A 16,640-nucleotide genomic window follows, 5' to 3' on the forward strand; every position below is an offset into this window, starting at 1 on the left:
GGTAGGAGTAATATTCTAGTGTGTGTGTGTGTGTGTGTGTGTGTGTAAATAACACATCTTCTTTATCCATTTATCAGTTGATGGACATTTGGGCTCTTTCTGTATTTGGCTATTGTTGATAGCACTGCTATAAACATTGAGGTGCATGTGCCCCTTCAAAACAGCATTCCTATATCCTTTGAATAAATATCTAGTAGTTCAATTGCTGGATCATGGGCTGGTTCTGTTTTTAATTTTTGAGGAACCTCTGTACTGTTTTCCAGAGCGGCTGCACCAGTTTGCATTCCCACCAGCAGCGCAGAAGAGATTTCTTTCTCTGCATCCTTACCAACATCTGTTGTTGCCTGAGTTGTTAATGTTAGCCATTCTGTGTCAGTTGGTCATCTGGATGTCTTCTTTGGAGAAGTGTCTATTCATGTCTTTTGCCCATTTCTTCACTGGATGACTTGTTTTTTGGGTATTGAGTTTGGTAAGTTCTGTATCGATTTTGGATACTAACCCTTTATCTGATATGTCATTTGCAAATATCTTCTCCCATTCTGTTTATGCCTTTTGGTTTTGCTGATTGCTTCCTTCGCTGTGCAGAAGCTTTTTATTTTGATGAGGTCCCAGTAGTTCATTTTTGCTTTTGTTTCCCTTGCCTCCAGAGACGTGTTGAGTAAGAAGTTGCTGCGGTCAAGATCAAAGAGGTTTTTGCCTGCTTTCTCCTCTAGGATTTTGATGCCTTCCTGTCTTACACTTAGGTCTTTCATCCATTTTAGTTTACTTTTTGTATGGTGTAAGAAAGTGGTCCAGGTTCATTCTTCTGCATGTTGATGTTCTGGTTTCCCAACACCATTTGCTAAAGAGGCTGTCTATTCCATTGGATATTCTTTCCTGCTTTGTCAAATATTAGTTGGCCATACGTTTTTGGGTCCATTTCTGGGTTCTCTATTCTGTTCCATTGATCTGAGTGTCTGTTTTTGTGCCAGTACCATACTATCTTGATGATTACAGGTTTGTAATATAGCTTGAAGTCCAGAATTGTGATGCCTCCAGCTTTGCTTTTCACTTTCAGGATTGCTTTGCCTGTTTGGAGTCTTTTCTGGTTCCATACAAATTTTAGGATTGTTTGTTCTAGCTCTGTGAAGAAGGCTGGTGTGATTTTGATAGGGATTGCATTGAATATGTAGATTGCTTTGGGTAGTGTCAACGTTTTAACAATACTTATTCTTCTAATCCATAAGCATAGAATAGTTTTCCATTCTTTTGTGTCTTCTTCAATTTCTTCCATAAGCTCTCTGATCTGTCTTCCCTTATAGATTAAAGACTTTTTTTTTCCCTTGTTGCTTTCATAATCTTTACTTGTCTGTGTATTTTGTGAATTTGACTATGATATTCCTCGTTGATGGTCTGTTTTTGTTGAATCTAATGGGAGTTCTCTGTGCTTCTTGGATTTTGATGTCTGTGTCTTTCCCCAGGTAAGGAAAATTTTCTGCTGTGGTTTGCTCACATAAACTGTCTACTCCTTTTTCTCTCTCTTCATCTTCTGGGACTTCTATGATTCAGATGTTATTCCTTTTTAATAAGTCACTGAGTACTCTAATTTTTGTATCATGCTCTTTTGCCTTAGTTTCCCTCTTTTTTTCTGCTTCATTATTCTTCATAATTTTGTCTTCTAGATCGCTGATCTGCTTCATCCATCCTTGCCGCCGTGGCATACAACTGAGATGCAATCTCAAATGTATTTTACTTCTTTTGTCTCTGCAGAAAGGGATTCTCTGGTGTCTTCTATGCTTTTTTCAACCCCAGCTAGTATTCTTATTATCATGATTCTAAATTCTGGTTCAGACATCTTGCTTATATCTGTGTTGAGTAAGTCCCTGACTGTCATTTCTTCCTGTTCTTTCTTTTGGAGCGAATCCTTCATTTTGTCATTTTTGAGGAAGAAAAATAATTAATAAAAAAATTAAAATTAAAAAATTAAAAGCAACACAAAAAATCAAATAAAGGAAGCTAGATCCTAGGTGCGTTTTGGCCTGGTTTTTGAAAGAAGCTTGATAGAATAGAGAAAAAAGGGAAAGAAAAGAAAAAAAAAGTAAGAAGTGTTAAAAAATATTTAAAAACGTATACAACAAAATAGAATAAAATGAAATGAGGAAAGTAAAGTAGAATTTAAAAAATTACAAAAAATAAAAACTATAGCAAAAAATTTTTAAAAATTTTTAACGGGAAATAAAAATAAAATGTTCTCTTTCTGTATCAAACAATAAGAAAAAAAAATATGGAACACTTCACAAATTTGCATGGCATCCTTGCTCAGGGGCCATGCTAATCTCTGTATCATTCCAATTTTAGTATATGTGCTGCCAAAGCGAGCACTTAGATGTGTTGCTTTAAATGGCTATTTTCTTGTACCACTTTTCTTTTGATAATGAGAATTTCCTGTTTGAAAGCTTTTAAACCTATTCTGAAAGTCTTCCTGAAAGATCCTTTTTGAATTGTTAACTGTGGTTACCTCCAACTGAAATTGGATGAGGGAACTTTCACTTCTTTACATTCACAGAGCTACATATCTGTGTCAAAGTGCATCGATATCAATCTGTCTGTCTATCTCTCTATTTCCTAGGACAGTGCCTGGCATTTAGTAGATGCTCAATAAGTATTTGTTGGAGGAATGAGAACTAAATAGAGAAAAATCTCATTTTTGTCTTTAGAGAATTTATAATCTAATGGCAGGGATAGAAGCTATACGTGCAAAAAATCAAGAATGCTTATATGAAAGGAAAAGCTTATTTCAGTTCATCTTAATGGTAAATTTTAATTTGAAGGAGTTTGGGGGCACCTGGGTGGCTTAATCTGTTAAGCGTCTGACTCTTGATTTGCCCAGGTCATGATCTCACCGTTCATCTGCTTGGGATCCTCTCTATCCCTCTCTCTCTGCACCTCCCAAGCTTGTGCTCTCTCTCTCTTTCTCTAAACATAAATACTTTTTTAAAATGAAGGAGTTTTAATTTGATTCAGGGGGAATTGAGAGTCAAATTTTAGGGAAGAGAATTATGACATGTGAGTAGAAGATATTTGGGCTACGTTTTGGAGGGCTGCATTGTGTAAGGGGGTAAGATTCTTCATCTTTCATGAGGTAGTTAGATCCTGAACCACATCTTTGAGCATGGATATGTATAGCAAGGAGCAGAGATGTCCGAAGGCACGATGGCTTTTTAAATTTTTTGGTGGAAATGCCTTGCAAATATGGAATTCTGAGGCTCTCTGTAACCATGGTCATGTTGTGTTGGCTAAAGAGATAAAATAGTTTCTTTTTCTAAAATAAAAAACTCCTTAAAATATCAAACTTTACATATGAAAGCAGAAAACAAAATATAATGCCATCTGTCTTATCACACACAATGGACATTTAAATACTTTAAGTAGTCCAGCAGATTTATGTTCATTAAAATCCCACTAACTAATAATGTGTTTTGTTTCCTTCATTCCCACTCAGGTTACAATTCACACTTTCAGATAAGAGTATTAATATCAGCCACAGAAATTACAGGAAAAGGAGTATTTTATTTTATAAAGAACGCCTTGTATAATACTGGAAACCAAGCACTGTATTCTTTTAATATTTGGTTCCCAGAATGGATAGGCTCAGATGATAGTTACTGATATTGCCAGTTCACTGCTAACTAAATACACCTTAAAAATTTTTGTAAGGGCAACGAGATTGAGTGTATTTTGCATTTTTGATTCCTTCTTAGGAAGTTACAGATTTTACCTGATAGTAATGGTTTTGAGATTTAGTGTGTTTTATATTTTTTAAGAAATCTTCCTTATGATAGTGGAATGAGACTAATAGTTATGATACAAGGTTTGTTCGTAGTCAATCTCTAATTTATCCCTATCCCAATATCTAATTTATCCCAATATCTCATGTTATATATTATCAACAGAGAAAGCAGTTCATGATTGCAGCATGTCAACCTGCAAATTCATATGTATTTGATGATTTTTAAAATGATTTTCCTAGGAAATATAACTTTTGAAACAATGATGGAAATTCTCCGAGATAAACCAAGTGGCATTAATATGGAGGGAGAATTCCTGACCACTGCAAGCATGGTTTCTATTTTACCTCAAGACTCCAACCTTCCTTGCATTCACTTCTTTACAGGGACTCCTGATCCTGAGAGGTAAAGTCACAAAATACTGTAAACCAACAAGGGGTCAGGGGCTAGGATAGTCATCAGTCTGTTGGTGATTTTGCCAGGCTAACTTTTTCTTACACAAATATGACAATAATTTTTGGATATATTTTCTGTTCGGGTTGTAGGCTGCCATTTACATATGTGCATTCCTGCCATAACTATTCTCATTTTTTAGGACAAAAATGTTAATAGTTTCTTGTCTGCAGTTATCCTTACTCTCTTTGGCCAAATATATTTAAAATTGTCAAGAAAAGAAAGTAGATGGTTTTCTTTTGCAGATTTCAGTATTATAATATTAGATGGTTAAGAATACTAAGAAGATTAAATGATGTAGTTGTGCTGGATTTAGATGGTTACTTATCCGCTCATATCTAGAAAATATATGCCTGTAAAACTTAAACTATCAGTAGTTGAAGTTATATCTAAAATTGGATTTTAGATCTGTTAAAATTGTCTTAAGTCATTAGTGTCTCTCATAGAACTTAATGCACATTACATTGAGAAATGATCTTATATTCTGTCAGTGTTATAGTCTTTCATGTTATTAAAGATCATTTCGAGAAGATGGAGTGAGACTTGAGGACACTTTATTAATACTGCTGCTGTGATTTCATTCCAGATCCTAATCCTCAATCTCTGTAACATTGAGGATTGTTCTTACCCTTCAACTATGGAGTTTTCAGTAGAAAATGATGGACTATAATTTCACTGGACACTGTTTCTGTGCCAGGCCCTTCTAACTAGAGGGAATCTTAGAAGATTTAGCATAATGCTAAATATTTTCCTATCCCCACTATCCCCACAAGCCAACTCTATGACTTTTTCTTCTAGATCTGTTTTTAAGCCTTTCATATTTGTGCCAAATGTTTCACAACTATTGGATACCAGTTCACCAACATTTGATCTTGAAGACCCAGTTAAAAAGAAACCACGTTTTCAGTTTAAGCCTGACAGAAGACACCCACTCTATCAAGAACATCAACAGGCATTGGAAGTAATAGACAAAAAGGAGGTATGATTAAATTATATTCTGTGTTTTATCATTAAGAACAGTTTAAAGTGTGATTCAGTCCACATTTTGAACTTTGGAACTTCACCTTTCTTTCCTTCCTTCATGTAAAAATAGGTTTAAAAATAGTTTAGACTCTCTCTCTCCCTCAAAAATAAACAAACATTTAAAAAAATAATAAAAGCTTTTAAAAATAAAATAAAAATAAAATAGTTTAGATGTTCAATTATAGTAGAGCTCAAACCAAAGATTTAAAATAATGGTTAAGAATGCACTATGAATCTTTTAGAGAAATTTAGTATATTAAACATAATACCTAACATTTATTGGGCACTTTTTATACACTCAGCACCATGGTATCATTACGCAAAATAGAACATTTTATTTAATCTTCAAACCACTTTATGAGGTAAATACTATTGTTATCTCCATTTCACTGATAAGGAATCTCCATTTACTGAGACTTAGAGAGTTTAAGTAGCTTGCTTAGTTTGTATTTCACACCAAAAATTACAGAGTTACTGGAGGGCAGTTAACATGATCTCTTACATACAAAATGTTCTTAATCAGATAGCCTCAGATTAATTTTTATTGGAAATGCTTAACACTCCTTAGACTTAATAATAATGATGAATTGGAGTCTTTTTTAAAAAATGGTAAGTGCTTATTATTTTTAAATGTAAGCAGTATAGAAGATGAACATCATCCAAAATCTCATCTCTAGAAATAAGCAGATATATTTTTGGGCAGACAGATTGACAAATAACTTTCTAATATCCATACCTCTTCAGCTTTCTTCCCTCTCTGCCCCAGAGATAAAATATAGATTAGAAGGAAATGGAAGAGCTAGCTGGAGGTTTTTTACAGAACCATCAACTGATTCCCTCCAGGGAGGAAAAGATGGGCCATCTTGTACCTTTCCACACCTGTTTGTACCGGCTCCCGATTTCTATTGCTATCATTCCTTTTACTTCCTCGAGATATATACATTTACATTCTTTCTACGTAAAATGCAATGTATCAGTTGTCTTCCAGGTAATTATTTATTTACTTTTGTCTGTAGTATGTTTGCACGGTTGCCATTCCCCCACCTGCTTTGCTTACACTTAAAGCAGAGAACTCTGTCTAGACCTCCTGTTTGCTGTGGATTCTTGACACTTGCTTTATCTTGGACTACTTTGTTTTCACTTGTAACTTACAGTGTAAACACTTTTTGTAGGTAGCCGGTGGCATGGAATGAGAGGCAGGCAAGTTGTTCTAGGGGCATTAAGTACGCTGATGAGAGCCCAGCCTACCGGCCAGTGGTGTCATCCACTGTGTGGGCTTGGCTTACACTCCTGACTGGGCACAGTCCTGGGACAAATGAGCCCCCTGGTCCTTCTTGCCTTTGCTCAAGTTCCTCAGTGATATGTTTCAAGAGATATGTCTGCTCTGGAGGGATTTTCCCTCACTTCTCCCTGAGCAGCCTCCACACTGCCACTAATCGCTTACTTAGTTCTCAGCATTGTCAGCTTCCTTTCCCCTCAATACTGTTTCTGGAAGGTTGGTTTTGTAGACATATTATTAAATGCTTGTTAAATTAAAATGCTGATTGACATTTTTCTAAGTAATATTGAAATTAAAATTTAAAAGCTGTTAGTATTTTAGGCTTTATTTAATAGCCGTTAAATGTTGATTGACAACAGAAAGTAATGGAGAAACCATAGAACCTGAAGGAAGAAGTGTCAAAGAGCTGGATTCTAGTCTACTTTTTTTTTTTACTGAAGTATAATTGACACAAAATGTTAACATTAGTTTTAGGTGTACAATATAGTGATTGGACAAATCTATACATTATGCTATGCTCACCCCACGTGTAGCTGCCATCTGTCACCATACAATGCTATTACAATACCATTAACTATATTCCTTATGTGCCTTTTATCCCCATGACATTCATTCCATAACTGGGCACCTATATCTTCCTCTTCTCTTCACTCATATTGTCTACCTCCTCACCCCCTGTCATCTGGCAACCATCAATTTCTTTGTTCTCTGTATTTATGGGTCTAATGCTGCTTTTTGTCATTTGTTTTGTTTTTTAGATTCCACATATATTATGCAGAATGATGTGATATTTGTCTTTCTCTGGTTCTAGTCTATTTTTATGACTTAGGGAGAGTCAGTGCTACTGGTAGTTTTAATGTATGTTTCTTGATTACTGATGAGGTTGAAAAGCTTCTCAGATGTTTATTAGCCACTAGTATTTCCTCTTAAATGACTTGCCTGTTCTTTTCCTTAGCCTGTTTTTCAATTGTTGCTTGGTTGTTTTTGTCTTTTGCCTCAGAGAGGCAAAACTATATGAATTTTGAGTCTTTGTTATATTGCAATTTTTTATCTCAGTTTATTGTTTATTTAACTTTTTTTTCAGACAGAAGTTTTAAGTTAAGTCAATTACATTTGTTAGTCTTTTCCTTTAAGGCATCTTGATTTCATGCTTCTAGAGGCCTGCTTCATCTCAAAATAAATATAACTTCTGTATTTTCTTCTAGTATGTATGTGTGTGTTTGAAAAAAATACTTAGTTCTTGAATTTTTCTGAAATTTCTTTCTATGTTTTCATGTTTATTTAAGAGAGAGAGAGAGAGAGAGAGAGAGAGCATGTGGGAGGAGGGGCAGAGAGAGAATACCAAGCTCCGCATTGTCAGCGCAGAGCCCAACGTGGGGCTGGAATTCACGAACCCTGAGATCATGATCTGAGCTGAAATCAAGAGTCTGGTGCTTAACTTACTGAGCCACCTAGGTGCCCCTGAAATTTATTTTTGTGTATGTTATGAAGTAGGGATTCTAACTTTGTTTTCCAAGAGGTGACCAATTATTTCAATACCATTTATAGACAAAATATATTTTTTTCTCACTAATATGTAATGTAGTGTTTCATCAGAAAAAGTTGATCCAATTTGATTTTAAAGTCCATGTTTAGATTAAGCATCTTTGTTTTGTGGAATTCTGCCCTATCATTATAGGGCAGATATATATCATTCAAATTTTTAAAATTATTCTTACTTTCTAGTAACTTTCTTCTTATATATTTTTTCTCTCAGTACCTACCCTATAACTGGTCATGGTAATTCACCAATAACTTAAAAATTCCTTTATTCTATATGAGTAATGACCTTTCCCCCGATTCTTGAAACAGGGAGGAATCATAGAGAAAATGTCTTTTTTAGTTGTTCTTTCCCTTGAATACTACTGTTCTTTTTCCTTTGTTTAATCTGATATTGATTTTAAATATAGAAGATCCACCTTCATAAAAAAATCTTAGCCTCATTTTTCAGCAACCTTCCCCAGACACAATATCATAATTTCAATGGTCCTGTAAATTTTTCTTTTAGGTTTCTTGCTTATAGACTAATCCTATGCAATTATGCTTAATCTTTTCTACTAAAAATACCTAATAAATTGGAGTTAATCCTTTAATTCAATATAGAACAAAGATTTTTCCTGAAGAATTTCATTCCGTACTATATCTAAAGAATGAGAGGGGAACCAAACTAGAAGTGGAAACCAGAATGAAAAAAAAAAACTTGTCTGTAGAGTGGTTTGGAATTTGGTTAGATTTACGTGTGTGTGTATTTACTTATTTTTATTTTTTCATTGTTCAGGAAAAAGCCAAAACTATGTTGGACAACATGAGGAAACTGGAGAAAGAACTATTCAAAGAAATGGAATCAATTCTTCAAAACAAGCATCTTGATGTTGATAAAATTGTTAATCTCTTTCCCCAGTGTGCAAAAGATGAAATTAGAATTTATAAGTCAAACATTAGTTCTTAGTGTCATATAAATGGTCAACAATCTTCCTCAAAGTCAGAATCTATCACCTTGGTAAATGATATAACCCAGTTTGAGTAGATCTGATTTTTCTTTAATAGCATTTACCTAATGGCCTATTAAAACTACACATAGTCTTGCTGAAATATTGAGAAAGAAAATAACATTGGAATTAGGCACATATATCATGGAATAGCCAGGAGTTATTTCAGGTATTTGTGTGTGTGTGTGTGTGTGTGTGTGTGTGTGTGTGTATGTGGTTTTTTTCCAGCCATAATACCTTTTTAAAAATTACAATAATTAAATATTCAATTCTGCATAAAGTATGAAATATTAAAATAATGAATAGATTTATATTTAGTATAGTTATGTATTGTCCTCAAATAATTTTCTCAATTACAGCAAGAAAGTAGATTTTTCTTTAGTAATGGAAAATATTGTTTCTCAAGTAATGAGTTTTTTCTCATTAGGCAAATATTAATCATCTCTAACAAAATTTTCTAGATTTATACATTGTCTTATTACAGTGTATTAATCCTGCAAATGTACTTTTATTAGACACAAACATGCTTTTTGTCAAGACTTGGCACCAGTGAGCTTTTAGCTCTAATTATCAAGCACTTTTTCAGCCATGCACCCTTACAGGCTTTTACTGTAATGTTTTTAGAAGAGCTTGTCTGGGGGATTAGAAATGGGATAAGGGAACCAAGACCTCAGGAGATACTGTTTCTGTGTCTTGAATCTTTCTCAAATTTTATTTCTCTTCACTCAGTGAAAACAGCAACAGGAATGAGATAGTGGCAACGAAATAGAATTATTAGTGTATTATGAACATGAAGAACATTATAGTGCATAATGTATTATGAACATTATTAATAAGTAATATTTACCCAAAGTTTATAAAACTTTGTTAAAGTTACATAGAGATTACCAAGTAAGACTCAAAGTTGCAACTATAAAACAAAAGAAGAATCCAACTCAACATTATTTATTGGTTTCTAGAAATACCTATTTTAGGTTTTTTATTATATTATAGTATTTATTGGTTGCTATCATTGTAATTAAGATTATTACTAAAGTAGTGGATGATGAAAGAAAATTTCTTTTTTTAAGTTCTCTCATAAAAGCCATAATCTGCTTAGGGGCACCTGGGTGGCTAAGTTGGTTGAGCGTTCGACTTCGATTTAGGTCATGATCTCATGGTTTGTGGGTTCGAGCCCCACCTTGGGCTCTGTGCTGACAGCTCAGAGCCTGGAGCCTGCTTTGGATTTTGTGTCTCCTTCTCTATCTCCCTCTCCCCTGTTCACGCTCTGTCTCTCTCTGTCTCTCAAAAATAAATAAATGTAAAAAAAAATTTAAAAACCACAATCTGCTTGATTTTGCTCGTCTAATACAGAGCTACCATTACAAAAGAAAAGAGATTTGTCTCAAGTACTCAATTATGTGTTTGCTTTACATATGGTTCAGTGAAAGCGTCTCCCCAAATCATGAAGACCTTTGGCCAACCCCCATACACCTCCTTTTTCTCTCTTAATATATGGGGAAACTAAGGGTAAGCAGGCTGTTCATTTATCCAGGGGCACATACTTGAATCTTATTTCTCTCCCTGGGGCTCACATGTTTTCTCTTCCTCCTTTCATCCCACCCTAGTCTCAACTAGCACTGTCTCTCACCTGGACAACTGCAGTGAACTGTTCTACACCCATTTTTGTTTTTTATCTACATTCACATGGGTCACTGCAGCAGAGTGATCTCTTGGGAATGTAAATCTAATAATACATTTCCTTCCTAAAACTTTTTAAGAAAATATTTTTTTATAGCTGTTTTAGGTTTAAAGCAAAACTGAGCAGAAAGTACAGAGTCCCTGCATACGTCCTGTCCCACCTCCAACTCCCCCCCCCCCCCCCCCCGTCAACATCCCACACTAGAGTAATACATCTGTTACAATTGATGAACCTACACTGACATATCGTTATCACCCAAAAGCCATAGTCTACATTCGGGTTCACTCATTGTACCTTCTATGGGTTTGGACAAATGTTTAACAACATGCATTAGTGAGTATTATACAGAATAGTTTCACTGCTTTAAATATCTGTGCTCCACCTATTCATCTCTCCCTCCCCCTAATCCCTGACAGCCACTTACCTTTTTATTATCTCCGTAGTTTTGCCTTTTCTAGAATGTCATATAATTGGAATCATACAGTATATAGCCTTTTCAGATTTGCTCTTTAACTTAGTAATATGCATTTAAGATTCCTCTATGCCTTTTCATGGCTTGGGAGCTCATGTCTTTTCAGTGCTGAATAGCATTCTGGATATTTTGATTGCGGATACCCAGTCATAAAACCATAGGTCCTACTGAAGGACACCTTAGTTGCTTCCATGTTTTGGCAGTTATGATAAAAGCTGCTATAAACATCTATGTGCCAGTTTTTGTGTAGACGTAAGTTTTCAGTTCATTTGGATAAATACCGGCAGCATGAGTGCTGGATGGTATGGTAAGAGTATGTTTAGTTTTGTAAGAAACTGCCACACTATCTTCCAAAGTGACCATCATTTTGCATTCCACCAGCAATGAATGAGAGTTTCTGTTGCTCCACATCCTTACTTATCATTCGGTATCATCAGTGTTCAGGATTTTGGCTATTCTTATAGATGTGTAGTAGTATCTCATTGTTTTAATTTGCATTTCCCTGATGACTTATGTTGCAGAGCATCTTTTAATATGCTTAATTGCCCTCTGTATATCTTCTTTGGTGAGATACCTGTTCAGATATTTTGCCCAATTTAAAAATCAGGCTGTTCATTTTCTTATTGTTGAATCTAAAATTCTTTTAAAAAGTCATTGAGATAAGTCCCAGTCCTTAAGAACTATCAATGAGATCTTGCTGATCTGCCCATCTGTATCTTATTATACTTTTGCTAGGTTTTTTTGTTTTTGTTTTTTTTCCATAATCTCCTTTCTCTCTTTCACCCATCCCCCCACCCACCTCCCCTCTGGCAACCACCAGTTCGTTCTCTATTTAAAAGTCTGTTTGTTTTTTGTTGTTGTTCCTTTGTTTTGTTAAATTCTGCACATGAGTGAAATCATATGGTATTTGTCTTTTTTATTTCACTTGGCATTATACCTTCTAGGCCCATCCATGTTGTTGCAAATGGCAAGATTTCATTCTTTCCTATTGCTGAATAATATTCCATTGTATATATGCACCACAGTTTCTTTATCCATTCATCTATCAATGGACACTTGGGTTGCTTCTGCATCTAGGCTATGTAAGTAATGCTGCAATAAACATAGGGGTGCATATATCTTTTCGGATTAGTGTTTTTGTTTTCTTTGGTTAAATACCCAGTTGTGGAATTAGTGGATCATATGGCAAATCTATTTTTAACTTAAAAAAAAAAAATGTTTATTTTGACAGAGGGGAGGGGAGGGGCAGAGGGGCAGAGAGAATCCAAAGCAGACTCCATGCTGTCAGCACAGAGCCTGATGAAGAGCTTGAACTCACAACCCATGAGATCATGATCTGAACCAAACTTAAAAGTCAGACTCTTAACTGACTGAGCCACCCAGGTGCCCCTCTATTTTTAACTTTTGAAGGAACCCCTGTACTGTTTTTGCAGTGCCTGCATCAATTTGCATTCTCACTGACAGTGTAAAGGAACCCTTGTACACTATTGCCTTTTTAAAAAGCTTTTACTATGCTGCTTTTTTTTTTTAAGTTTATTCACTTATTTTTGAGAGAGAGCGAGCGAGCACAGGTGGGGTATGGGCAGACACACACACACACAATCTGAAACAGGCTCCAGACTCTGAGCTGACAGCAGAGAGCCCAAGGCAGAACTCGAACCCATGAACCATGAGATCATGACCTGAGTTTAAGTTGGATGCTTAACTGACGGAGCCGCCCAGGTGTTCCTGGTCTTTCGGGGTTTTTTAATGTTTCAAGTTTTTATTTAAATTAGTTAACATACAGTGTAACATTAGTGAGAATTTAGTGATTCATCACTTACATATAACACCCAGTGCGCATCACAGCAAGTGCCCTCCTTAATACTCATCATTTAGCCCATCCCCCACCCACCTCCCTCCATCAACCCACGGTTCTCTAAAGTTGAGTCTCTTTCATGGTTTGCCTCCGTATCTTTTTTTCTCCTTCCCCTATGTTCATCTGTTTTGTGTCTTAAACTCCACATATGAGCAAAATCATCGTATTTGTCTTTCTTTGGCTTGTTTCACTCACTACACTGCTCTTTCAAATCCTTGAATGTGCCCAGCTCCTTCACAATGGCTGTGCCCTCTGCTTGCACCATTCATTTCATGTCCTCCTTTTTATGTAAGTAGTTTTTATCCTTTAGAATTTTGCTGAAGCAGGAGTTCCTCAGGAAAGTTTTCCCCATACCACAAGGTCAAGTCTGTTGTTACGTACTCTCAGAGCCACATGTGATCCTGATCACAAGTGTAATTATATGTTTCACATCTGTTTTTCACAGTAAAATAGAACCTTTATGAGGTTAGGAACCCCACTGTTGTGTGCTCGGTATTCAACATTGTGTTGGCACAAGTTAGAGGCTCAATAAATATTTGTTAAATGAACATTGAAGTGCTGATGGAAATAATGTACCCAGTCCTCTGTAAAGTTGAGCAAATTATTTAGACAATCTATCTGTACAACTTGGTAACCTTTGTTAAGTCTCAGGTCAACCTGTTGCTTTTTTGCATATTCAAAATGGGAATAACAACTCCCTAAAGACTGATATTATTTTTTTTTTCAACGTTTATTTATTTTTAGGACAGAGAGAGACAGAGCATGAACGGGGGAGGGGCAGAGAGAGAGGGAGACACAGAATCGGAAACAGGCTCCAGGCTCTGAGCAGTCAGCACAGAGCCCGACGCGGGGCTCGAACTCACGGACCGCGAGATCGTGACCTGGCTGAAGTCGGACGCTTAACCGACTGCGCCACCCAGGCGCCCCAAGACTGATATTATTATAAGGATATGTGAATTAAGAAAGTTTAGGAGACTTTCACTATGTAAATCCAATATGGTATTTGGGTTTTGGTAATTGTGTGGGTAATTAATGCCTTATAGTATATTTTAGAAAATTTAAGACTTCCTTTTTTTTAAATGTTTATTTATTTTTGAGAAAGTGAGAGAGACAGAGCGTGAGCAGGAGAAGAGCAGAGAGAGAGAGAGAGGGAGACAGAATCCGAAGCAGGCTCCAGACTCTGAGCTGTTAGCACAGAGCCCGAGCCTGAGGCGGGGCTTGAACCCATGAACCGTGAGATCATGACCTGAGCTGAAGTTGGGCGCTTAACTGACTGAGCCACCGGGCACCCTGAAAATGTAAGGTTTTCTTAAATTTCAGGTGTTTCTTAGGAATAAAAAATATAGTTTTTTTTGAAATTAAGTTTTTTTTTTGGTTAATCCTTCAATGGTATGGTTTATTATTTACCATGATGTAATACACCAAGGGAATAACCAATAAACTGAGTACTTTAAGAGTCTCATGCTCTACTGACTGAGCTAGCCGGGAACCTTAAGCTGAGTACTTTAGAGAAAGCTAGTTTTTTGATCTTTGTTGAAAACATCAATTTATATATTAATCTTCAACCAAAAAAACTTTTATTTTTAATTCCAGTACAGTCAACATACAGTGTTATATTTGCTTCAGGTATACAATAGACTGAGTCAACAATTCCATATATTATTTAGTGCTCATCAAGGTAAATATGCTCTTAATCCCGTTCACCTGTTTCACCCACCCCCCACCCCCATTCCCCCTCTGAAAATGATCTGTTTGTTCTCTATCATTAACAGTTTGTCTTTTGGTTTCTTTTTTGTTGTTGTTTTGTTTCTTAAATTTCACATATGAATGAAATCATATGGTATTTGTCTTTCTCTGACTTAGTTTGCTTAGCATTATACTCTCTAGATACAACCATGTTGTTGCAAATGGCAAGATTTCATTTTCTTATGGCTGAATAATATTCCATTGTGTATACACACACACACACCTTTTTTTTTTTTTAACGTTTTATTTATTATTGAGAGATAGAGACAGAGCATGTGCATGGGAGGGGCAGAGAGAGGAGGAATCACAGAATCCGAAGCAGGCTTCAGGCTGAGCTATCAACACAGAGCCCGATGTGGGGCTCAAACTCACAAACTGCGAGATCATGACCTGAGCCAAAGTCAGACGCTTAACCAACTGAGCCACCCAGGCGCCCCAACCTCATCTTCTTTATCCATTCATCTATCAATGGACACTTGTTGGCTATTGCAAATAATGCTGTAATAAACATAGGGACACACATCCTTTCAAATTAGCGTTTTCGTATTCTTTGGGTAAATACCCAGTAGTGCGATTACTGGATCATATGGTAGTTCTATTTTTAATTTTTTTCTCTGTTTTTAATTTTTTATGGAACCTCCATATTGTTTTCCACAGTGGCTGCACCAGTTTGCCTTCCCACCAACAGTGCAAGAGGGTTCCTTTTTCTCCACATCCTCGCCAACACTTGTTGTTTCTTGTGTTTTGATTTTAGCCATTCTGACACGTCTGAGGTGACATCTCTTTTGATTTTGATTTCAATTTCCTGATCATGAGTGCTGTTGAGCATCTTTTCATGTGTCTGTTGGCCATCTGTATGTCTTCTTTGGAGAAATGTCTCTTCATGTCTTTGCCCATTTTTAATTGGATTGTTTTTTGATGTCAAGTTGTATAAATTCTTTTATATATTTTTGGATACTAACCTTTCATTGGATATATCATTTGCAAATATCTTCTTCCATTCAGTAGGCTTTTAGTTTTGTTGATCAACCAAAAATTTTACCCTAGAAATAATTATTCAGCCTAGAATTTTGGAAATTTAGTTCCTACTTGTAACATTTATGAAAAATAGGTTCTACAGAGTTAGTGTGTTCTTTTCTTAATTAATTACTTCAGGCTTTTCTCATACCAATCATAGAAATTTATCATTCCGCATTTTCCTGAAGAATGGTGATGATATTTCTGATCCTGAACTGTGTTTCCAACCATCAGACATCACTTGACTACCTATGCCTAGTGGTCTAAAGTAATTTAATATTTAACATCATATTAGAATTGATGGGGCAAACACTATTCTGTATAGCAAACATGTAAAATAATAGTTTTACATCTCTCTTGCTTTTAGAAACTGTCACTAGTCATTATTCTTAAAATGCCAAGCACACTTTACCTTATTCTGAAAATATTGAAGTTTAAACAAAAGCTAGTCATGGAATTATTCAGAACAAAGAAAAGAACAACTGACCGTATTGAATATTAGCCCAAAAGGGGTAGATTTGTTTTTTTAAGTAATCTCTACACCCAACATGGGGCTTGAAACTCACGACCCCAAGATCAAGAGTCACCTGATTTACCGACTGATCCAGCCAGGCACCTAAAAGATTTTAGATAGACTTTAATCAAAATTCTATCAGATAATTTTCCCAGCTGTGACCTTGCATATTAAAAATTATGAAATATGTGAAAAGGACTCCAATGTCATATTGATTCATTAATAAAAAGTGCTTCCTGAGTGCATAATTGGGCAAGGCCCTGTGCAGATAGATCCCAGAAGGTCATGAAGAACAGAACAAT

The 16,640-nt window shown here is 35.8% G+C and overlaps 1 protein-coding gene and 1 non-coding gene across 4 annotated transcripts in view; one reads left to right on the top strand and one right to left on the bottom strand.

Moving 5' to 3' along the window:
* The window catches only part of SCRN3 (secernin 3), a 31,448-nt gene extending 22,152 nt beyond the window's left edge, over window positions 1-9,296 (top strand). For all 3 annotated transcript variants that reach the window (XM_030326659.1, XM_030326660.1, XM_030326661.1), the window contains 3 exons: window positions 4,010-4,172; window positions 5,019-5,199; window positions 8,840-9,296. In XM_030326659.1, coding sequence (XP_030182519.1) covers window positions 4,010-4,172; window positions 5,019-5,199; window positions 8,840-9,010 — 515 coding nt within the window. In that variant the 3' untranslated portion in view covers window positions 9,011-9,296. The remainder of the gene's footprint in view (window positions 1-4,009; window positions 4,173-5,018; window positions 5,200-8,839) is intronic.
* On the bottom strand, window positions 2,258-2,361 carry LOC115522523. The gene has a single exon (XR_003971429.1). It is a non-coding gene; the product is annotated as a U6 spliceosomal RNA (small nuclear RNA).
* Window positions 9,297-16,640: the final 7,344 nt, after the last annotated feature.

Source organism: Lynx canadensis, chromosome C1 (genome assembly GCF_007474595.2).
Source record: "Lynx canadensis isolate LIC74 chromosome C1, mLynCan4.pri.v2, whole genome shotgun sequence".
Taxonomy (NCBI): domain Eukaryota; kingdom Metazoa; phylum Chordata; class Mammalia; order Carnivora; family Felidae; genus Lynx; species Lynx canadensis.